Below are 23,747 nucleotides of genomic sequence, written 5' to 3'. Positions count from 1 at the left end.
GATTCTGGTGCTGTTTTGTCTAATGTGGTACCATCCAGATAAGGGAAGGCGATGCTAAGCTTAGCAATTGATTTCTGTGAAACTGGTAGGATGCTCCCTAGGGAATATGTAACAAAAGTTGCTGGATTATACACTACATAAACCAGTAGCTGCGGGATTCTCAAATCTTTTTTGAAACACAAATTTAGCCTAACGGACAACTGCGAAACTGTGCCTTTAGATCATGGTAGTGACACTGTTTTGGCTAAGGCTGATGAGTTGTTGTCCAAAATGTCAGAGAGGTGCACGTTATCCATCCCTGTGCAGGACAACCTGAAAGTAAAGTGCAATGTTTCTTAGCCAGCACATGGTATAAATGAGTTAGATTACTTTCCGTGTTCATTTTAGTCATGGCAAGTCAAGAATGACTTCACCTGAATGCTTCTGCTCTTGGTTTAACTCAAATGACTCTTTTGCTCGAATACCCAATTTTCAATGCTTTATGCTATGAGCCATTTAACATGCTTCTTCCTTGTCTCCAACTCACATTGCCCATCATCTCCCTCCCTGTCCCTCACACCACCACTGAAATTTGCTACAAGCAGCCAGGGTTGGTTTTGCTGTGCTGTAAACCTGCATCCTACCTTCCTCATAGATGGTCCATGTGACTGGCTGGCCAAGACTTCTAGAGGGTTTGAGCCTTGACACCTTCCAGGTCCTTGCCTGTTCTCCTGCCTTCAACTAGGCCCCCATCTCCATGCTATTCTCGCCTTCCATTCCTCCTGTCTTTGCAAAATAATTCTCAGGTCTTCGACAGTTTGTTTTATGTCCAGTATCTGGAGTTTCCAATTACCATAAGTTTGGTGAAACTGTGGGGGTTTCAATGCAAAACTTGGATTTTTGGTTTGGCACAAAATCCATACAGCTTTGATTCATTGCAGGTTAATCCAGGATAAGAAAATGTGACTGGAGAACACACCAGCTCTTAGATTGTTTGACGAGACTTAAACAGTCTCTTTTCTCCTCTCTTTTATTGGGCAATGCAGTGGGCCTGTTAGCTCAGATTGGCAGTAAGTAGTTATCTTTAGCCAGCTACTGGTTGCTTGACTCATGGTTTCCTCTTTCTCTTTTTTGCCCCCAACACAGTCTTATCCGATTCCTCTTGGACCAGTCCTTCTGGATCCTGCAAAAACAGGTGCTTTGAACTTGACGAGGCAGAGCCTCCAGGTTGCCGCTGCGACAACTTGTGCAAGAGCTACTTCAGTTGTTGTGCAGACTTTGACGAACTGTGTTTAAAGACAGGTAGGAGAGCTCTTAAGTGCCTGCTTTGTACAAATCGCTACTGCTGATGAGCGTTATCATGGCCTTTTCTACCTCTCCATGTGCGCTGACACGCTTTTAAGACTTCTCAAATGCATGGTCGTGGATTCTTCTCCATAACAGTTTGGGAAATTTAACCTAAGTTTTCTCAGAAATAGGAGCCAGAGCACTAACAGTGGGAAGTACATCTCCAGACCTTTTTATGTCTGGGAAAAGATTCCCAGCACTAAAACCAAAACACTTGACAACACACGTTTAGCATCCTGAAGGAACGGGTTACCTGCTCTCTATCACCTCCAGTCTCTAACCACAATCTTGCATCCCAGCCCATGTCTTTCAGTTAGGCTCCTATCCAAAGAGTCAAAAGAGCACCTGTCTGTAATCTGAGGTGGTACAGTTCAGGTACAGTTTCAGCACCTCGGTGAGAGCTCAACCATTGCTTCTGTCCACGTCTCCCAGAACTGAGCATCTTTTAACACAGTGGGAAATGCAGCTTGTTGAAATCTTAGGACTCGTTTTTGCTACTATTTCTTATGGGCACGATCCTAGATTTCAGTGGGGGAAAGAATTAAGCATGTGTCGCCTTTAAGCCTCTCCTGTTGAAGGTCCTTGAAGTTGCTTGAATTGTGTCCTTGTTTGGCATTCAGTGCCTACCGATCCACTTGACCTTACACTCTGGTTGCAGGATTGGTTCATAATCACTTAATAACCAACTTGTAGTAGGACAGTGGTGTGTGTGTGTGTGTGTGTGTGTGTACACGTGTGTGTTAAGAATTGTATGCAAGCAGAATATAAGCAATTTCTTCCATCTTTTTTTCCTTTTGTGTGTTTTCTTGGAGTTATGCCACAACATGGCTTGGATTGTATGTGAAGTTCACAGGAGGAAAATGGCCCCATTTTCCTTCCCACCCCCTTCGGTTGACCCTCTCTTCAAAAAAACAACACACACACACACACCCTCTTTGGAGGAAAAGGTGGCTCCCTCCTGAACAATCATGAATGAGGCATAGGCAGAGGGGAGGGGAGGTGAAACTGTCCAAAGCTTGGAAATGTTTGGGGCAATTCTTCTTCACTCCATACCACATGTTGAGGAGGGAGCCTTGGCGTGGACATAATGCTAAACTACAATCCAGCAGTGCAAGAACAAGTCAAAGCGAGCACCATTCTTGCACAGTCACCCCTCCTGTGGCATAATCACCAGGTGGAATTCAGAAGCATTCACTTCTGTTTTAGACCACCATGCAATCTCAACCATGGTTGGTGGAAACGAGCCAAATTCCAGCCCATAAAACTGGTTTGTTGTCACTAACCATAGCAGGAGGGCCAGCTTGGCCCTGCAACTGTGGGTGCCCAGGGCCGTAGGTGTCATGCAGTGTGCCAAAATTTGTGGGTGCCCCACATGGGGAATTTGGTGGGTGCTCAGGGCCCCAGGGAGCTGGCACCTATGTACCATAGTTTAATAACAGATTAACCAGAGTTTAGAATTTAGCTGAAGCTTCCCATCTCTTTGTATGGATGTGCTAGAGAAGGGAGGGAAAGATATGTGAGTCCATGGCTAGCCTGGTCTCATTTGTAACACTAAACTATGGTTTGATGTTCATTGCAGCCAGATGCAGCCAGTGTACATAATACACCCAACTTGATAGAACTGCTCAAACATATTCTTATGAAAGAAAAGAAGTACAAGTATGGAATGATTTACAGTCTTTACTCCATTGCTTCTTCTAACATAACATTTTATAGATTGGAGGAAGTGTCAATCTTCTCAATGAGCATGGCTGAGCTGGGATTGAAATAGCTCTCTCAAAGTTCTGAGTCTCTGGATACATTTTAAAGTACATATTTAAACTGGTTCAACAGTGAGCCCTTCTGTGGGGGGTGGACAGCATGTATCTAACAAACTGAAACCCCCCAGGATTTGGGGGGGATAAGGCCATGGCATTTAAGCTGGAAGAAAGGCAAGAGCAACGTAGTGTAGATAACGCCCATGTCCTGGACCCTGCTACCTTTTGAGTGCAACTAAAGCATCAGTGGCTAAACTTGGACCCTCCAGACATTGTTGGACTACAGCCACTCCAGGTTCAAAATGAAAACATCCAATAAGGTGAAAATTGCTGTGGAATTGTTTTGCCCCAAAGGTGTGGGGCACATGTGCATAGTTGTCTTTAAGAAACCACTGTCTTCATGTTTTTTGTTTTTGTGATAATGTTAGCTGGAGGCTGGGAATGTACGAAAGAGCGATGCGGAGAGACGAGGAATGAAGATCATGCCTGTCACTGTTCTGAAGACTGCTTATCCAGAGGGGACTGTTGTACTAACTACCAAGTTGTTTGTAAAGGTACTTGTTTTCGTTCTTCTATCTGCAAAAGAAATCTAACCATTCTGGATCATGCTTCTCCTAAACATGTTTTGGAAAGGAGATGTGAGTCACCTAGTCCAAGCTGACTGATGCTTCATTCCTTCTGCGATGCTTCCCCTAAGTTAGCGCACTGCTATCTGGAGAGGCTATAGTGCGACAAAAGTGGGAGAAAACGTCTGGGACATTTTTGGTGTTACTAGTTATGGGTTTCAGCAGGAAGTTACAGAACTTGCACCAATTGGAAATGAAGCAATATGGCCACCCCAAAACATTTGCGGGCACAAATAATATTGAGAGTGGTTTTTTAAAAGCCCAATTAAAGACACCACTTCGTAGATGTGTGCCCAGCGGCGTAGCGTGAGTTGTCAGCACCCGGGGCAACGCAAGTAATTTGCGCCCCCTAATCCGGGGCAAGGCAAGTAATTTGCGCCCCCCGCTGCCGCCCAAACGACGCCGCTTGCCCGGAGGAGGAGGGGGGCAGAGAGGCAAGGAAAATGCAACGGCCCAGCAGCTGCAGCAGCACCGGCGGAGGCGGGGCTGTGAGGAGGGGCTGCCTGGCGCATCCTCCGCGGCGAGCGCTGAGAGCCGCTGCCTGCCGGGCGCCTTCAGCCCGGACGCGCGCACAGCTCGTCGGTTCCGCGAGACATGCGGCTCCGCTACAGCCTGCGCCCGAGGCTCTTCGGCGACTCCGGAGGCAGCAAGCGCACCCCCCCAAATGTTGCGCCCGGTGCGGCCGGCACCCCTGGCACCCCCCACGCTACGCCACTGTGTGTGCCCATGTAGAAACTGGTTAACAAGTCCTTATTTTTTTCCATGAGACGGTTCAGATATTTTTGTACTTAGTAACAGAATAACAACAACAAGAATGATAGTCATGCTGTTCTATAGGTGAAATAGGATCTCCCAAGTGGCCTCCCATCTTTTTCCTTGTGAGCAGCCAATAGCAAAAGGTTTCTATGACTTGATGACCTGTTTGTTGAGCATCCATCCTGATTTGTTTGCAGGGAGGTTAGACGATGGGTATGCAGCAAATGCTACCCAACAGTTTCTGTGGCATTTCCCCACCCCTTTCCATCTTGCAAAAACCCCCACCGCACTTTATTTTTATTGCTCCAAACACACTTTAACTGCCCGACCTGAATTTGCTGGGGTGTGATTGAATCTCATCTGAAAATAGCAACAGAGGGGCATTGTTTATATACGCTTCCAGCCATACTAGTCAGGCAGAGTATATTGTTGTTAAAGACGCTGGTGAAATTTTAAACTGTTAAAAAAGGGGCCTTGGATTGTGAAACGGTGAAATAATTCTTTTCAGGATTTTGTCACCATGAGATTAAGCATCCAAAGGTGCACTGAGCACACACTGGACAATGAACATGCAGCCAGAAAGAAGTGTTGAGTTAAAACACACACACAGTTTGGCAAACCTGCACCCTACATCTGTAGACAATAAAAGATTCTAAGATTGGCTATGATCGTTCAAGGATTCATGAAAACAAACAAGGCAGTGCAGCTGCAATCTGATGTGCTCTTTACTCGAGAACAAGCCCTGGTGATCAGTAGGACTGACTCCTGCAGAAACATGTAGGATCTGGTTGCCTGCCTCACCTTTGCTGTAAATGGAACTTGCAACTGTATAGGTCGTGTACAAAATGGTTTTTATTATCATCCTTCTTTAGGAGAGACTCACTGGGTTGCGGATGAATGTGAGGATACACGGACACCAGAATGCCCAGCAAAGTAAGTGCTTTGTTTTATGTGCTTATTTTTATCACCTGTAGGAGATCTATTAAGCGCCGGCTGCCACTGGTGGTCAGATCAACTAAGCGGTTCGTTTTTGTGTCCTGTTGTGAAAACCGAGGCTTGTTGCAAGCATCTAAAGAAAGGAGAACCATCATCCCGTGTACATTTTCTGGACGATATCCAGTTGCGGCAGCCCATTTGCAGAACAGCCATTCTGCTAGTGAGAGCACTTATTTACGATTATATACAATAGCCAAATCAAATGGATGTCTTTCGCTTGCAAAATGCATTGTTCAGCCCATAGTGCAGCAGCTACTATTATACTCTTTGTCAATTTAGCTTTGTGCTGCTACGGCTTGCGCAACAGCACAGACTCTTGCACAACATGGTGCTAAGATTGCATTGGATCTCTCTCTCCATGCCTTTACATCAAAATCTTCTTGTTGTTGTTCTTCTTTGGCGATCACTCGTAGCCGAGTAAGATTGTCTTCCATGAACATGGTCTTAACAGTGAGACCATAAGTGACTGTGGAGGCCAATTCTGGATCCACACATCCTTCTACAGTGGGGACATTGGTTTCCGGGCAGGAGTTGATTACAGTGAGGATTTGCCAAGCATGCCTTCCTCTTAGCATGTTTCTTCCTTTCGTCCCGAGTTCAAGTGTCTTCAAAGCCCATGGCACCTTTGGTAAAGGCTTCTCTCCAACTGGAGCGCTCGCAAGCCCGTGCTTCCCAATTGTCGGTGTTTATACTACATTTTTTAAGATTTACCTTGAGAGAGTCTTTAAACCTCTTTTGTTGACCACCAGCATTACGCTTTCCATTTTTAAGTTCAGAATACAGTATAGTAGTTGCTTTGGAAGACGATAATCAGGCATCTGAACAACATGACCAGTCCAATGAACCTGATGTTGAAGAATCATTGCTTCAACACTGGTGATCTTTGCTTCTTTCAGTACACTGGCATTAGTTTGCCTGTCTTCCCAAGAGAAATGTAAAAATATCAAAATATAGGGTTGTATTCAACTAAGTCCTACTTTTCGTAGACCCTCTGAAATCACTGTTTTACACTGTAAATCTATCCTGTGATCGTCAGGAGAAGGGCAGTATATAAGTTTAATAAATAAAAATAATGAATCCAAGTCGTGTTTATTAACCTCAATGTGTTGGCTCTGAGTCGAACCAGCAGTGAATACTACCCATATATTATAAACTTATAACAACACCATTTTCTGATGGCAATGGGACTAAGTTTCCCTGTGGATTTTTAACGAAAGATAACTTATCTGCATGGAAACACAAAGGTAACAAATAAATTTTAAAAATAATTATAAGATGATGCCATGCTTATTTATATAACTCAAATGAGTGAAGGGCATGTGTGCCTGGGATTTTTGGCTCTGCTCAGGCATAAAAGTTGTCCTAGGTCACTTTGACACAAGGTGAAGTTGTCCTGAAACCACAAAGAAGAGACTTTCTTTCCCAATTTGTTTTGCCACATCTTTACTCCAGCTTTTAAGTTCATTAGTAACATGCTTTGCCTCCCACAGTTTTGTCCGCCCCCCATTGATAATATTTTCGGTCGATGGCTTCCGTGCATCGTACATGAAGAAAGGCGACAAAGTGATGCGCAACATTGAAAAACTAAGTAAGTGCTTGTGCTTTGTTGGGACAAAAGCCCTTTTTTGTCTCTGTCCCTTCTTAAACTGCAATTTTAAATGTATTTAGTAAGCCCTACTGAACAGAGATAAGCTGGAGACAGGAGACTAGTGACTGGGAGCGGTTGCCGAGACCACATAACAGTGGTCTTGAAAGACCTACATTGGCTCCCAGTACGTTTCCGAGAACAATTCAAAGTGTTGGTGCTGACCTTTAAAGCCCTAAACGGCCTCTGTCCAGTATATCTGAAGGAGCGTCTCCACCCCCATCATTCTGCCCGGATGCTGAGGTCCAGTGCCAAGGGCCTTCTGGCGATTTCCTTGATGCAAGAAGTCAAGTTACAGGGAACCAGGCAGAGGGCCTTCTCGGTAGTGGCACCCGCCCTGTGGAACACCCTCCCACCAGATGTCAAAGAGAACAACAACTACCAGACTTTTAGAAGACATCTGAAGGCAGCCCTGTTTAGGGAAGCTTTTAATCTTTGATGCATTGCTGTATTTTAATATTTTGTTGGAAGCCTCCCAGAGTGGCTGGGGAAGCCCAGCCAGATGGGCGGGGTATAAATAATAAATTAATATTATTATGATAAACATGTACAGGATTGCACAGTTAGTGCAGCGAAACACCATGTTTCATGATTGACTTTAATGGCATCTGCTGTATAGAAACATCACCGCACCGATCTATATTAAAACCACACCACAAACTTCATTTTCAGGGTCCTGTGGGACACATGCGCCATATATGAGGCCTGTCTACCCTACAAAAACCTTCCCTAACTTGTATACCCTGGCGACGGTAAGTTTTGCTGCTGGTTTTATGCGTATATAGGAAACCTCCTGCTTTTCTGTATATATCAAATGAGTGGTGGTTGGTGACGAGGAAAGCATCTGAGATATGTTGTTGTCCTGCTTTGATGCGGGGAAGGGAATGGTCACCGAGCCTAAGGGCAGATTTGCATATACCTGTGTCATGTGAAAAAGACCATGGTTAGGGCTCAAACAACATGAACGATTTTGCATCCAGGAAGGCTCAAGTGAGAAGCTGGCATTTAACCTGTTGAGCTTCGTGAGACTATAAAAAACTTTTGACCTGAGCTATCCTCCCCTCTAGCAGGCATTTGACCATCTGTATTTGCTATCAGTTTAGAAGTGAATTGGGTTCATGCCCTTCTACATACTTGGACTCGTTGGTACCCGTCATAGGTGTTGCTAAATTTAAAAGGAGAAATTTCACACACACACACACACACACACACACACACACACACACACTGAAAAAAACAACACTCCAGCTCTCTGTCAACTTCCAGGATCTGTTTGATTTCAGTCTTTCGGATCACTGAGAGTAAAGAGATTAGAGTAACTAATCTTATTGTCTGGAGAAGGAACTTCAGGAATCACCTTGGACTCCGAAGCAAAACTCCACTCTTTGCTCCATTTTGGGGGGTGGGGTGGAGGGCAAGGCCAAGCTACTTCTCAACTACAGCTATGCTTAAATGCTGAGTAGAGTTTGCTATGAGCAGCACGCTGTCTTCCATACTAGGGAAGAGGTGGTGTAAAATGGGGTCTGGAGGAACTGGGTTCTGAAAAATTGTGAGTCTGGAAATGGAAGTCTATGGTTGAGCCATGGATTGTTAAAGGCACCCATTTCTTTTAAAGGGGAACAATGAAATTGGGGGAGCATAATAGTTAACAGTGTTCTGGAGGTAAGATTATGACTGTGGAGGAGGCATGCCATGAGGTTAAACTCACTTCGAAAGCACTCTTGTTCAGAATTCACAGCTCGCCCCTCTCCATTACTCTTTTGCACGTGGAAGGAAAAGGGTTTGAGGGACCCACTGCCAGGTTCAAATGGTATTACAAGACTTCCATTCTAGACTGGCTGGAAGTCAGTTAGTGATTAGGGATACAGCTGGCAATATTGCATATAACTAGATTTGGACTTTGTTAGGGCAGCAATCAAGTAACCATTAACTGCATTATCTCTCCTGCTCTTTCTTAACTCTTGGGCTGTGTCCTGATTCATGTGTTGCTTACACTGGTGTATACCCATATAATCAGTGATGGGGAAAGCACTAATGTTGGGGAAACCCAACAGAAAAGAGCTTTTAAGTTCTCTGTCTTGCTTGGGAGGCAAGGCCCCCTTGGTGTGCCAGCTCTGGAAGGCTAGGGATGCTCGCACTGTATTTGAGTATATACATTTTGCATAAATGTGTCATCCCCAGAACAAAACCCCCATGTAAGATGTGATTGTACTGTATTGCACAAGATTAGTCAGGAGATTAGCATAGTGAGATGGAGACCTTAACTTGGAAGACAAGTTTTTAGCACTTCAACAACAACAACAAAAAAATAGAAGTCCTCCCACGTACTATGATTTCCACTGAAACTGCTATTTTTTTCCTCGTTATACGGTCATATTGAATAGTTAATAATCTGTTTTATTTTTCAACATTTCCAACACAAAGGGCCTCTATCCTGAATCCCATGGAATCATTGGCAATTCAATGTACGATCCTGTATTTGATGCTGCTTTCAGCCTCCGAGGCCGAGAAAAATTCAATCACAGGTGGTGGGGAGGTCAGCCAGTAAGTTTCTGTTTTGTTTGCCTTAGCGAAAGTGAATCAATAAAAATAATGGACATTTTGTGTGTGTGTGTGGTATTAAATCTTCTGGCCTTTATGTTGGCATGATTGGGGCCAGCTATGTCAAAAATTAGTCATGACTCGGCTCCAGTGGGAGTCGGGGATAATGTCACTTTTACTCCATTGGTTTTGAGTGAGACTTTGTCGTGGCTAACTTCTAGCCGGATCAGGGTTGCTGGATGGGTTATGCAGAAAAGCCTATTAAGGGAAGTCCTTGCTGAAAATTGGTTCTGATACTGCTAAATATAAAGGTAAAGGTAAAGGGCCCCCTGACCATTAGGTCCAGTTGTGGCCGACTCTGGGGTTGCGGTGCTCATCTCGCTTTATTGGCTGAGGGAGCCGGCGTACAGCTTCTGGGTCATGTGGCCAGCATGACTAAGCCGCTTCTGGTGAACCAGAGCAGCGCACGGAAACACCGTTTACCTTCCCGCCAGAGTGGTACCTATTTATCGACTTGCACTTTGACGTGCTTTCGAACTGCTAGGTTGACAGGAGCAGGGACTGAGCAATGGGAGCTTACCCCGGCGTGGGGATTCGAACCGCCGACCTTCTGATCAGCAAGCCCTAGGCTCTGTGGTTTAACCCACAGCACCACCCACGTCCCTTCACTGCTAAATATGGCTTTAGCAAAAGGCTGGGATGCCCATCATAATGATACTCTGGTTTAAAATTTGGTTTAAATTCTCTTTAATTATTTTTAGAAATACAGTGGACGCTCGGGTTGCAAACGTGATCCTTGCGGGACGCACGTTTTCAACCCGCAGCGTCCGCAACCCGCAGTTGTGCATGTGCAGGTTGCGATTCGGCACTTAGGCGCAAAGCACGATTTAATGCTTCTGCATGTGCACGACTGCCGAAACCCGGAAGTAACCTGTCCCAGTACTTCTGGATTTCGGTGGTCCGCAGCCTGAAAATACGCAACCTGAAGTGTCTGTAACCCGAGGTATGACTGTATCCCTGTGGCAGTGTGTTTCTATAGCTATAAAATGCAGTCCCCACCCTTCTTCATTTTAACACTTAACAATAGAACTTGGACGGAAGCAGCTGGTTACAACCCTTGTATTGCCAATTCCACCTGGCAATGCCAAGAGTGTTATGGGTCAAAAGCTTTTTGAATAATTTAAGACACCACCATGGCAGTATCCTGCTCGTGTAAACAGAGCCTTATTAGAAACATCAAAAAGGTGTTTTACACTTTCAAAAAGTGAAACCAAATGCAAGGGATCCGTTCACCCGGGGAGATTGATCTATGGTTCTTGTTAGTACAGCGTCCAAAAGGAACATGGTGCTCCTACAGGCAATAAGGCAAAATGAAGCATTTTTCTTGTGCAGTGTTCCCAGAGATGACATTGAGCTCCTATTGAGTCTCTGGTTGCTCCCATGGCCCAGCCCTACTGTTAGGCAAAAGTCAGGCAGCGGAAAAGATTCAACTGCAATTCTGATTGGCTTCCATATGTGGGATGGGTAGTCATTGTATCCTTGGCCTTCAGCAGCAAAATACAGTGGTACCTCAAGTTACAGACACTGCAGGTTCCAGACGCTTCAGGTTATAGACTTTGCTAACCCAGAAATAGTACCTCCGGTTAAGAACTTTGCTTCATGATGAAAACAGAAATCGCGTGGCGGCGGCACGGCAGCAGGGGGAGGCCCCATTAGCTAAAGTGGTACGTCAGGTTAAGAACAGTTTCAGGTTAAGAATGGACCTCCAGAACGAATTAAGTTCTTAACCCGAGGTACCACTGTACTGGCTGTGGCTGGAGGTGCTGTGTTTTTTGCTAGACTCCCAAGAGGGGTCCTTAAGATGGTTTGAAGCTGAACCTTCGAACTTAGAATTGCAAGCTGCGGGTTTAACTGGGCAGCAACTGCTAATGGGTAGATCACAGAGGATAAATGGTTGATGATAGTCTCAACCACTGTGCGCAGCCCAGTGGCACACTTCTGTCGCTGAATTCTTTGCATGACAGTGAATACTCACATATGCAACCGGCTTGCTGTTGTGAGCCTGGGAGCTAACATTGTACTTCAGATGTTCAGTGTGTGTGTGTGTGTGTGTGTGTGTGTGTGTGCATGAACATTATACCGGTGACTTCAGAGATTGAAATTTTCAGCATCCGGAAAAAGGCGCCAACTTGCACAATCAGGATTTTACCTCTGTTCTCCTTTTAATTTTTTTCCAGTTATTAAATAACCGTGACCCTGATTCTCTAACCTGTTAATCAAGGAAACTATTCAGATTTCTGCTGCTAGCCCGGTTGGATGCAAATGCTCAAAATCTAATCTGTAGAACTGGAAGCCAATGTTTGGGGCTGAGGGTTGGGGAAGGTTTTATTTATGACATTTTGTTTTAATAAATGTACCGTCATGTAGCCGACGGTCTGCAGCTCTTTGTAATCGCCTTATATTTTCCTAATTAGATATGGATTACGGCTGCCAAGCAAGGGGTGAGAGCTGGTTCATTCTTTTGGTCTACGTAAGTATACCCGCTCAAGACAGAATTAGTAACTTAACCGCAATAAACAAGAACTGGGAAGCAAATGCCACAGAAATAGACAGGTCTTAATTTCTAAGGAAGGATAGAATCGGGCTGCAAAATGTCCCTGGCTTCATCTCTTAAGAGCTTTCAATTCAGGCAACATCTGTTTTCCAATTTGCCCACCACTGATAGATGTGATGAAGTGTTTTGGAAAAGCATTGTATAAGTAACTATTAACTAAGAACCAATGTAGAGGATACACTAGAAAGATAAAGTAAAAAATCAAGTGAGGAGGGGAATGCAATCTGCGTGGCCTTCCAGATGTTGCACTGCAGTGGTCAGGCATTATGGACATTGTAGCCCACCATATCTGGAAAACCTGTTGCCTACCCCTGCTTTACAGCATTGACACTTCAGAAGTTACTGGTAAATAATAATAATAATAATAATAATAATAATAATAATAATAATAATAATAATAATAATAATAAAATTATTTATATCCCACCCTGCCAGCCGAAGCCGGGTTCAGAGCGGCTAAAAACAGTAAAATGATAAAACATTCTAAAATCATTTCATAATAAAATTAATTCCAATCAGATTAAAGGCAACCGTTGGGCTAGAGTTCTGTGAGGATTGCCAAAGGAGGGAGTCAGGCTGTGCCCTGGCCAAAGGCCTGGTGGAACAGCTCTGTCTTGCAGGCCCAGCGGAAAGATGTCAAGTCCTGCAGGGCTCTAGTCTCTTGTGACAGAGTGTTTCACCAGATCGGGGCCACAGCCGAAAAAGCCCTGGCTCTAGTTGAGGCCAGCCTAACTTCTCTGTGGCCCGGGACCTTCAAGATGTTTTTGTTTGAAGACCGTAAGTTCCTTTGTGGGACATACCAGGAGAGGCGGTCCCGTAGGTACGAGGGTCCTAGGCCGTATAGGGCTTTGAAGGTTAAAACCTTAAACCTTTGAAGGTTAAACCTTAAACCTGATCCTGTACTCCACCGGGAGCCAGTGCAGCTGGAGTAGATGGTGGAGGCTCTATCTATGGGACTAAACCCACCTACGATAACCCCAAAAGTTATTGTGCTTTTCCTTAGCAACTTGGGGTACAGAATAGCATTAAAGTAGGATGAAAGTAACCTGCTGAAATTGGGTCAGAACAGATAGAAAAGTCCCATTTATTATTTTAACATTAACAGCAAATGTCTGTTTCTAGCTTAATGCTTCCGAGGTGGTTTTAACATAGGGGAACCTGGGATCCTCCAGGCATTTACTGAGCTATAGCTGCCTTCAGCCCAGACCATTGGTCATGCTGACTAAGGCTGATGGGAATTGGGAGTCCCAGCAACATCTGGAGAGCTGCAGGTTCCCCATCTGCATAGTCAAGGCGCATAAGGTGCACTGCTGGCTGGTGGGGATGTGGCAGTGTAAATATGACACAGGAGACCATTGGATGGGTCAAATTAGGATGCAACCTTATTGACGACAGGTGTAAGCCAGTTTGGCATAAGGCATTGGGTAAGGATCTGCCCTCAACCAGCCTGCCTGCTGGTTGCACCCAGGGTGAGTTGGACCTGGCTTGACGGCTACCCCTAGGCATGGATCAAGTGGGGCATCCCTGACAGTGTTGTCTGCTGCTATGTCCCATTGGTCTTGGTGTGGGCACCCAGACAGTGCTACCCCTTCCAGGGCCCTTTTAGCAGGGTACCCAGCTGTTTAAAGGCTGCCTTAATTGCCCAAGTCTTGACGTTTGCTCTGGGGCAGGCGAAAAGTTGCAGAAGGGCCCATTGGTCTGCAGGAAATATTCCTCCCTGGTGGCGCTGTCTTTGGCATATGCGCCACCGGGGTGCAAAGATCTGCCCAGCCCCCCTGTTGTGAATGACAAGCGCCGCTACTGGCACGGCGCGTCTTTGGTAAATGAGAACACAAAGTCGAAAGTTCTTTAGTGAAACAGTAGGTACAGTGGTACCTCTGGTTGCGAACGGAATCCGTTCCAGAGGCCCGTTCACAACGTGAAAAGAGTGCAATCCGCAGCGGCATGCCTGTGCACACGCGGGTTGCGATTTGCCGCTTCTGCACATGCGCGTGACGTCATTATGCATGTCTGCGCATGCGCGAGCAGCAAAACCCGAAAGTAACCCTTTCTGGTACTTCCGGGTCGCCGCGGGACATAACCAGAAAGAACATAACATGAAGCAAATGTAACATGAGCTATGACCGTATACATTTCGGTAATACCTAGGTATATATGTATTTTGTTTTTCTAGCTTGATCAAAATTATGTATTATTTCATAACAGCCCCCCCCCCCGAATTCGGTGCCTGGGTGCCCTGCACCCCTTGCCCCCCCCCCGGGTAAAGATGGTCCTGCTCCCTGGCTTTCAATTGGGAGACCAAATAATCCATAGTAAGCTTCATGCCACCTCAGCCCACGCACCATTGGGCTGAAACACATGGGTGGGAGGGCAGGTTACCCACCGACAATCAGGTACATGCTGGGCACTGGGCACCACTCCCCTTTACTGCCCCGGCCTCTGCCCTTTGCCCACCCCCCAGCTCCCTCCTGATTGGCCAAGAGGGTGGCCCAGATTCATGTGGCTGGACAAAGAGGCCAAGCCTCCTCTGACTAACCGCATGGACCCCTCCTTCCCCAATTCTCAGGCCCAAGCTGCACTGGGCAGCAAATAGGAGCCACCCCCTAAGCAACGGTAAGCCTATTCTATCATTTAACAGGCTTTGTTATGGGAGAACCATAGCCATGATTATTAGCAGCAGTGTCTATGTGCTCTCAATGTGAACCACAGTATAGAACTCAAGCATAGCACACCCATGCTTTGCGACAGTTTTGCGTGTGAATACGGGCCAAAAATAAAATAAAATTGAGCAGCTGTTTCTTACTCAGTTTGCTCTGTTTTCTTCTAGTATGATCCCTCACGAGCGCAGAATATTAACAATCCTGCAATGGCTAACCCTGCCAGACAATGAAAGGTAAGTCATATTTTCCCTTCTAAGTGTGGCTGAATGCCAGCGTTGCCAATATTCTCTGTAGATCGCAAGCTTTGATCCACTGTGTTGCCCCTTGTTGACCAGCCCATGACGTGAATGCCCTGTTATTGTGGATGTGGACACTCTTGTTATTAATGACATGGGCTAGGGTCGGTTGGCACAGAGTGTCTGTGTGTTTGAAATGCTGTTTCGTCTAATGTGGCTTAATGAGTGTTGCACCCTGTGATTTGGGCCGATGTCAAGATTTTTAATTGTGTTGCTGAGTACACACAGCTCTAGACCCTGCCAGCGGACACAGTCTTTGGCTGTTGTTGTCCCTTTCTCCCGACCTCCGTTACACAACTGTGGAATGTTTCTTCCTGAGTCTTTGCTCAGCACCTCTCAGCATCCCTTCTAATATTTTTAATGAAGTTGCGGTACAACGAAGGGCTTAATCGGACTGTGGAAAACTTGCGACAGAGTTGCAGTCCTCTTGTTTCTCTCCTTCTGAAGGCAAGCTTTGTTTGAAAGGGTTGGTGTGAGCTAACCTGCTATGGGAAAACTGTTCAGACAACACTTTTCTTTTCTTTTAATAACATTTTATTGATTTTCCAAAAATAACAACAACAACAATACAAAAACAAAACAAATTGACTTCCCTCTAATCCCTTCCTTGGTTCTATTATTTATCAACATACTGCATGTCTATTGTTAAATTTTAACCTATCCATTCATAACAAAATTACAAGTAATCTTAAAACCCTGCTAATGTATTGACCTGTGTACATTGCTTCTGTAAATATGCAATAAACATCTTCCATTCTTCCTTAAATTTGTTGTTGTCTCTTCCTCTTAGTTTCATAGTCAATTTTGCCATTTCAGCATATTCCGTTAATTTAACTTGCCAATCTTCTTTTGATGGGACACCTTATTCTTCCCAATGTTGTGCTAATAAGGTCCGTGCAGCCGTTGTTGCATACATAAACAAGTTATTTTGTGATTTTGATAGGTCCACTCCTATAATACCCAATAAGAAGGCTTCTGGTTTTTAAAAACATTTTTCTTTTCTTTTCAGGCCTTACGCTTATGCGTTCTACTCTGAGCAACCAGATATCGCTGGCCACAGATATGGCCCCTTTAGCTCTGAGGTTAGTATAGTTCCTCTTCCGTAAATAGCATGGCTCTGAGCTCAGTGCTTTGCCAATACTCCAGAGTTGGGGGAGTCTGTTGCTCTCCAGATGTTGCTACACTCCATCCTCCTTGGTCATTGGCTAGTTGGAGGCCATGAACATCTGGAGGGCCGCAACTTCCTTACAATTTGCATTACAGCAAAAGCCATAGAAAGGCTAACCTTTGACTGAATTGTGTCTGTTGGAAGCTGATGGTTTAATCTGCACATCTGTCTCTGGAAAATAGAAAAGCTATATATGTAAAAGGGCAGGAAAACAATCCTGAGAACTTCCAGCTCTAAGAAGTCCTTCCTGGAGTGTCATAAAATCATAGACGTGTGGCTTTAGGCAGGAGCAAAATTTATCATTGACAGGCCACCTCTTGGATATATTCAAAGTTAAACAGTTTTAAAGAGCAGTGTGTGGAAAACAGCATCTCTTGTGGTTAGGTTATGTTTTCTGCTATATAATAACTATAGCAGTTAATGCTATAGCAGCTCTCTGAGGTTCCCTCCATTTCATTTTTAAGGAAATGGCTTTGCTTCATTTTTTGCATTTGGCAGATGTGTACCTAATAATCAGGCCCATTTTAATTGTTAATAAAGAGCATCACTCAATAGATAGAATCAGTAAGTTGGCCAGAAATATTGGTGCTCCTGATGAGCAACTAGATGTTTAAAAATGCAGCGCAACCCTCTTTTAGATTGCGTTTCTGGAAACCCCCTCTCTGACCGCAATCCACAGAACCACTCAGCTAGCTCCAGCGATGGGTTTTTGTGTGTTTCGAATGACTGCTTTCCTTTGCATGTCAAACCGCTTGTGAAATTTAGAGTTTCACAAGTGCTTTGATATAACAGGGTCTCTTTAAACGATAATGACACTCACTGTTTCCTACAGTGCTTTGAATCAATTTTCTCACTGCTAGTCACAGTGAGGGCTTTGCCCCAGGTGGCAGAATGAGGGTGGGAAATTTGTACACTGCCACCACAATTTACCGCTCTGGAAGTGCCAAATTAAGATACGATCACCTAGCAGGTAGGTGGGGGATGGGAGATGGGCCTCCTGGCAGACACAGCAGACAGTGTTGGATTAGATAGACCAGTGGCATAAGATAGCTTCCTGTTTTCCTGTGGCTGTGAGTCTCAGGGGATGAGAGCCTTGTTCTGAAGTTATAGAATACCTTTACATTTTTATGCCATGCTCTCAGGAGATGGGTGGTGTCCTGATTAATGCACAATCTTGATTGGGTGACACCAACTCCAACCAAAATGTGTGGAACCCTGCATATATCAGCCCACGGGTGGCACTGTGGGTTAAACCACAGAACCTAGGACTTGCTGATCAGAAGGTCAGCGGTTTGAATCCCCGTGACGGGATGAGCTCCCGTTGCTCGGTCCCTGCTCCTGCCAACCTAGCAGTTCAAAAGCACATCAAGTGCAAATAGATAAATAGGTACTGCTCCGGCGGGAAGGTAAACGGTGTTTCCGTGCGCTGCTCTGGTTTGCCAGAAGCAGCTTAGTCATGCTGGCCACATGACCTGGAAGCTATATGCCGGCTCCCTCGGCCAATAAAGCGAGATGAGTGCCACAACCCCAGAGTCGGCCACAACTGGACCTAATGGTCATGGGTCCCTTTACCTTTACCTTTACAAGCAATTAAAGTAGCAGAGGGTCAAACCTAGACGTGACACTTGAGATCAGTCATGGAAATGCCCCCCCTTCATCTTTCTTTTACAGGCAGCACCCCATTTACATGGGGGTTATGCTCCAAGGCACCACACGTTTAAGTGAAATTGTGTATATTTGAAACACCATTGGAAAAGCCTGCAAACACCCCGTTGTGCCCCTTCACCACCCCTTTTTGTGATGCTTCCGGGTTTGGTGTGATGCATTTGTGCGCAGTTCCGCACATATTGAACACACTTAAATGAGGAGTTGCCTGTATTTACAAGCAAAGTTTGTGAAGGCTTCATATTGAGAGAGGGGTTTAACCTTTCACATGCTTCCACCACCCCCATTTAATCACTCCCCAAAAAACATGCTGCTACTTTCCTTGTTGTTTGTTTGTGTGTGTGTGTATGTGAGAGAGGGAGGGAGGGAGGGAGGGAGGGAGGGAGGGAGAGAGAAGACAGGTCCCCAGATCTCCCATATCGCTCTAAGTTTGGCCTGAATTTTCTAAATGAATATTTCAAGAAGTCAGTACAGCTGTGCATGCTGCACAGATGTCAAGATTTACTAGGGGCAGGATGTTTTCCCCCCTCTTTTACAAAAGGGATAGGAAGCATTTAATGTTTCTCCTTTTTCAGGTTTTTTGTTTTTTTTTTAAAGAGTTGTGAATGTCTCATAAATCAGCTGGGAGGAAGACCCCATTGGGGACCCCTCAGGGTTGCTTGCTTAGCAATCATAGTAGTTTGGCTATTGCATGCAAACCGCTTTCTCCCCACCCCCAACACTTCCTTTGTACAGAGCTGGCTGCTCTTTAAACATTTGGAACAGATCTGGGCCTTTTCTGTCCATATGGTGTTTGAGCAGCACATTAGAGCTTGGAGGCAAACGTTAGAGGGATGGAAATCATGTGTTCAGCTTTTAACCTGCCTACGGATTCGGGGTAATCGTAAAGAGAGACTCAAACAATTATGTAAAACTTCTCCTCCTAATCCAACACTTCCCAACCTATTGTGCTCCGGGACCTATTTGACTCCTATTCGCTTTATCCCTGCGCTGGCTGTGGTGGGAGCTAGAGTCAAAAACAGCTGGAAAGGCCCCAGCTTGGAGGAAGCCCACCTAACCAAGTGACACTTCATGTATTCTCTGCTTAATAAAGGACCCAGCTGTTCTGTGACGTTTCAGCCTCTGACTCATTGTGTGCGAGAGGTATTGGGGGGTACATTAGACCCCACTTTAAGTGATTGCAGGTGGAAACTGTTGCATCCAATATATTGGTTGTAAAGGATCTCTCGTGCCTAGTAAAAACAGTTAACACAATAGCTGTGTTGTGTTCATGCTGCAGTTATATAAGAAGCTGGTGAAATTTCAGTATGTAATTGACCCCAGTGTTGCTCCTGTATATTTACACAATTTATTTAAGATATTGGGGTTGTGTGTGACTCTGCAGAACAGATAATATAGTAGATAATTGATCATAGAGTTGGAAGGACCATGTGAATCATCTAGTCCAAACCCCCTGCAATGCAGGGATATTTTGCTCGATGTGGGGCTTGAACCCACAGCCCTGAAATTAAGTCTCATGCTCTCCCCATTGAGCTATCCCTCACAATGCCATTAGGGAGTTTTGAGTTTTGGAAACACATACAAGCAGGGGTGGGGCAATTAATCTATTTCTGACCCATTTCATTCTTGCATGTGTTCATTTCATGATTATGTTTTGACCATTTTGGCATTAATCACTGGTCTTTGTTTTGTTTTGTTAAGTTTAGAAACTTATTTCTGCATGCACATTTTTGGGGACTTTCTTCAGCAGAGAACTGCACTGGAGAAGTGTGAAGTCTGTAGCATCAATACATTCTGATCTGTGTGTGTTACAGTCTGGTAGGTGTGAATCAGGTCTGTTTGCCTCAATATTCAGATGGAAAGAAGTTATCCTTCATCGATACATGCAACGCACTGGGCTCCAAGAGATTCTTGTTGCTCGGCTCAAGAAGATAGCTCAGTGGGTAAAGCATGAGACTCTTAATATCAGGGTCATGGGTTTGAGCTTCACGTGGGGCAGAATACTCCTCCATTGCAGGGCGTTGGACTATATGAAACCCGTGGTTCGTCCCAACTCTACGGTTCTAGTAATCAGTGCAATAGCTGCTTAAGACTGATGCCTTCATTAAGATACTGGCTTTCCAGTACAGATTTTACTCATAGGAAGATCCAAACTGCTTGGCTTTAAAACTGTGGCAGAATCATATCTCACTAGTGCTAAACCAGAGTCATCGACTCTCTGCGAATTTCTGAGCTCAAGTTCAAAGTGCTTGAAGGGGCAGATTTAGGGCTGTGTGAATGGTGCACACTAGGCACTGAGTTGAGGGGGAGCAGTCTCAATGCCCGGAAAGCAAGGCGCTTTGGGAAGGGGGCGTGAGGACTCTGACAGCTCTCCAGAATAGCAGCATGCAGAGAGTAAATTCCTCCCTTGTGGTTGAGTTCACTGGTAATCCAAGAGGTAAGTCTTGGGGATGTGAGGAAGTGGTATCTTTGTCCTAGAACTCCAGTCTTGGTAGTGCATTGCCCCTAGTGATCCTGCTGGACCCCAGCCATCAGTACTGGGTTGCCAGTTGCCACATGGCTTGTAGATGACAAGGCCCAATGAATTAGTGTGCCAGAAACAGAAGTGAGGCAGAGGATGCACGACTGGTTCTTCCAGAGTATTTTTTTAAGCAATTGATCTGAACTGAGACCCCAGTGAGGGGAAATGTTGAGAGATCCTGTCCCGGATCTCTTTTGTTTGCATAGCTGTACCCTTGAAAAAACCCTCCATCATCTGAGAAGCATCCCCAAACCATGTTCTTGCCTTTTCCATCACAATTGTCATATTTGCATGTAACACTAAACCATGGTTTAGTGTTACACACACAGTTGGGAAGGAGCTGCCATGGACCTTGAGCTAGCACACTTCTGACCCTGTTCTCCTTGCATGTATCCAAGCGGAGGACTTTGGCAGAGTGGCTTAAAACTAATTCTGACCAGCTTTCACACAATTCATCGGCAAACCATGGTTTATGAAGCGGGTTCGTTTAACTAACCAGAGCTTGTTGTAAACCAGAGCCAAGATTCATGGAAAGTGAAATTAAGCTGCCAGAAGTTGAAGTTCTGGCTACCTAGCAGGAGGAGGCGGGACGGGAACATAGCCATAATGTTGTCTACTGTTGTGGGAAGTTATCCTTTGAGGTAGACCCTTGGCTGACCAGATTCTGCCTCCTTTGTGTGTATGATCCTATAACTCTTAATTACAAAGCTAGAGATCTTATGCATCCATCTTTCACCCCTTGTACTGATAGTACTTGTTCTTCCTCTTTTGAAGTGATGCCCTGGCTGGTTAATAGAGACTTGGCTTTCTTCCTAGCTCTAACTTCTTTGGAAGGAGAAGCTATCACTTTGCGAATGTATGTACGAAATGCGCGGTCTACTAGGTGAGCTGCAAACCAGACAACAAACTCATGTGCTTAAGGACTGTTCTGCTGCCCCTCTAACATGCTACCCTGGGATGGCAATTCTGATTTATTCAGAACCACTTGGTGGCCCAGTTTAAAGCTCTGGCTGTGCTTCTTTTAGAAAGAGCGAGTATACTATGAGAATCCTTCCTTTCCTCCCTCCTCTGCTCCTCTCTTCATCAAGACTGCACGAAGCTTGAACTCTTCCTCTTCTATATATATATATATATATTTAAAAAGAAACTCTGAAGTTGCTTTTTGAAGAGAGACGAATGGAATTGGATTAGCATCTCCCTTCCAGCTGCTTGCCTGGGAAGCAATGAAACAGCATGGCAGATGGTAACACTGTTTTTCCTCCAAGAATGCGGGTCTGCGACTGAAACAACAAAGACGGTGGATGGCTAAGCGGATAGGAACAAACGGCGTTGTAAATCACTGCCGAGTCTGAACCTCCTTCGCTGCGTTTCCTTTCTTCATCTTTTTTTTATTTTTTTAAATGAGCTGCACTGCACTATCTCCCTGTATGTGTCGTCTTGCACTCTTCTGAGAAGCTGATCCTAAAAGATGCCAGAAACTCTCATTGGAGTAGTCAATTGGAGTTGCATGCCATGTGGCTTCTTTTAAAGATCAATTTAAAGTCGTCTCGGACAACTGCGCATTGCTTGCCTCTGAGGCTGTTCTTTCCCCCCAAATGGTTTTCTCCCTCTTCTTAACGCAATGGACCATTCACTGTTACCTCCTGTCTCCGGCATCTATCTTTAGGCCCTTTCCCAACAGGTGCCACGGTGATTTTGCCCAGCAACAAAAATAAGTCCAATGTTGATGGAAACTACCTGGCTAAAAACAAAATGGTACCCTACAGGTGGAAACTGTGGGATTACGTCTCATTCAGAAATATGTGTGGGGTTGGTTTGTGGGTTTTTTTTTTACAAAAAAGATCAATATTTACAGAAAATATCAATAGTGTAGCACTACTTCCTGCCAAGAATATTGTGCCTTCTAGTGGGTTTTTTTTTTTTAAATAATAACAATAAGAATTGGGCATGCCTCTTGGCGCATGGAACAGATAAATACAGACTAGCATGCTGGCCACATGGAAATACAACGTGAATCATTTTTGTGGCCTCTTATACATTTGGCTCCCATTTTGTGGATTATCAATATTTTAAGGCACAAACTCATTTAAAAATTGATGAAATAAAATTTTAGAGCATAAAATGGGGCCCTGTATGAACACAGAAAGCTGTTTACTGAGACTATAGCTCAGTATTGACTGAAAGTGGCTCTCCAGAGTTTCAGACAGGACAGGAGTCTTTTCATGCCAGGGATTGAACTTGGAACCTTCTGCCTTCAAAGCAGATCCTCTACCACTGAGCCACAGCCCTTTTCCCACTAGAAAATACACCTCTGCTTCAGGGAATTGTTGTTTCTGATGAGCTCTAGTTCTATTCTTATAAGTAACTGGCTGAAGTAACTTTGCCCTGACTTGACCTCTGAACTACCTCTGGTGGCCTTAACCAAGACTTGGTGTACTGATTCCTAAATCTGCTGCTGGCACAGGTGGTTTTGACCATCTGGTGTTAGCCGAGATGAGCTTTTTCTGAGTCCAGGCATCTCTCTCGGCCAGTACAGGAGAGTAGTTTTGGCTCACCTCTTACTCCATCTAAAAGACCTAAGAGAAAGATCACTCCCAAGAGGAGACAGAAAAGACGTGTTGATTCTTCCAAGAAAAGAAGAAAAGCGCCTAGAGCGGAACAATACTCTGCGGAATCCCGTCGGAACAAAGTAAGTTTACAAAATTGACACGGGCCAAATTCTGAAGCTCTTGTCTGATTCTCTCTTTTTTCAACTTTGAGATTCTCATCTTCAGAGTGGAACTTCCATTGCGACCATCTTGAAAATATGTCAACAGACTGCTACTGTTTAATCAGCAACGGTAGTCTGTCTCGTCTCCATCTTTTTTGGACTTGTGTTCTCCTTGTACAAGCCCAATCATCTTAACTGTTACAAAATATGTGTATAAATGGTACAGACAGGGTACACCAGCAAATAAATCCTGCTGGAAAAAAGTTCATCCAAAGTTCTCTGTCCACAGATGGAAATGTCTAGACAAGCCCTTAGAGTCAAGCTTTTTACCAGACTTCATATCATCCTTTTCGGCTAAAAATCATTTCTTGAAACTGGGTGTATTTCCATCTGGAATAGTCTTACCAGTAGTGCCTGAGGGTTACTGAGGAAATATTACCAGTTTACTTCCTTTCTTAGCATGGCA

At 44.8% G+C, this 23,747-nt stretch overlaps 1 protein-coding gene across 4 annotated transcripts in view; it reads left to right on the top strand.

Moving 5' to 3' along the window:
• The window catches only part of ENPP2 (ectonucleotide pyrophosphatase/phosphodiesterase 2), an 81,541-nt gene that overhangs the window by 31,197 nt on the left and 26,597 nt on the right, over positions 1–23,747 (top strand). For 2 of the 4 annotated variants that reach the window (XM_082235562.1, XM_082235561.1), the window contains exons 3-12: positions 1,126–1,281; positions 3,512–3,637; positions 5,338–5,398; positions 6,952–7,049; positions 7,779–7,858; positions 9,531–9,650; positions 12,122–12,177; positions 15,089–15,154; positions 16,227–16,299; positions 23,108–23,260. In XM_082235562.1, coding sequence (XP_082091688.1) covers positions 1,126–1,281; positions 3,512–3,637; positions 5,338–5,398; positions 6,952–7,049; positions 7,779–7,858; positions 9,531–9,650; positions 12,122–12,177; positions 15,089–15,154; positions 16,227–16,299; positions 23,108–23,260 — 989 coding nt within the window. The remainder of the gene's footprint in view (positions 1–1,125; positions 1,282–3,511; positions 3,638–5,337; positions 5,399–6,951; positions 7,050–7,778; positions 7,859–9,530; positions 9,651–12,121; positions 12,178–15,088; positions 15,155–16,226; positions 16,300–23,107; positions 23,261–23,747) is intronic. The other 2 variants (XM_082235564.1, XM_082235563.1) reach the window with 2 other exon arrangements.

This window comes from Podarcis vaucheri (genome assembly GCF_965113315.1).
Source record: "Podarcis vaucheri genome assembly, chromosome: 8".
Taxonomy (NCBI): domain Eukaryota; kingdom Metazoa; phylum Chordata; class Lepidosauria; order Squamata; family Lacertidae; genus Podarcis; species Podarcis vaucheri.
Note: the sequence above shows the minus strand (reverse complement) of the source record. Positions and strands in the feature narration are given on the sequence as shown.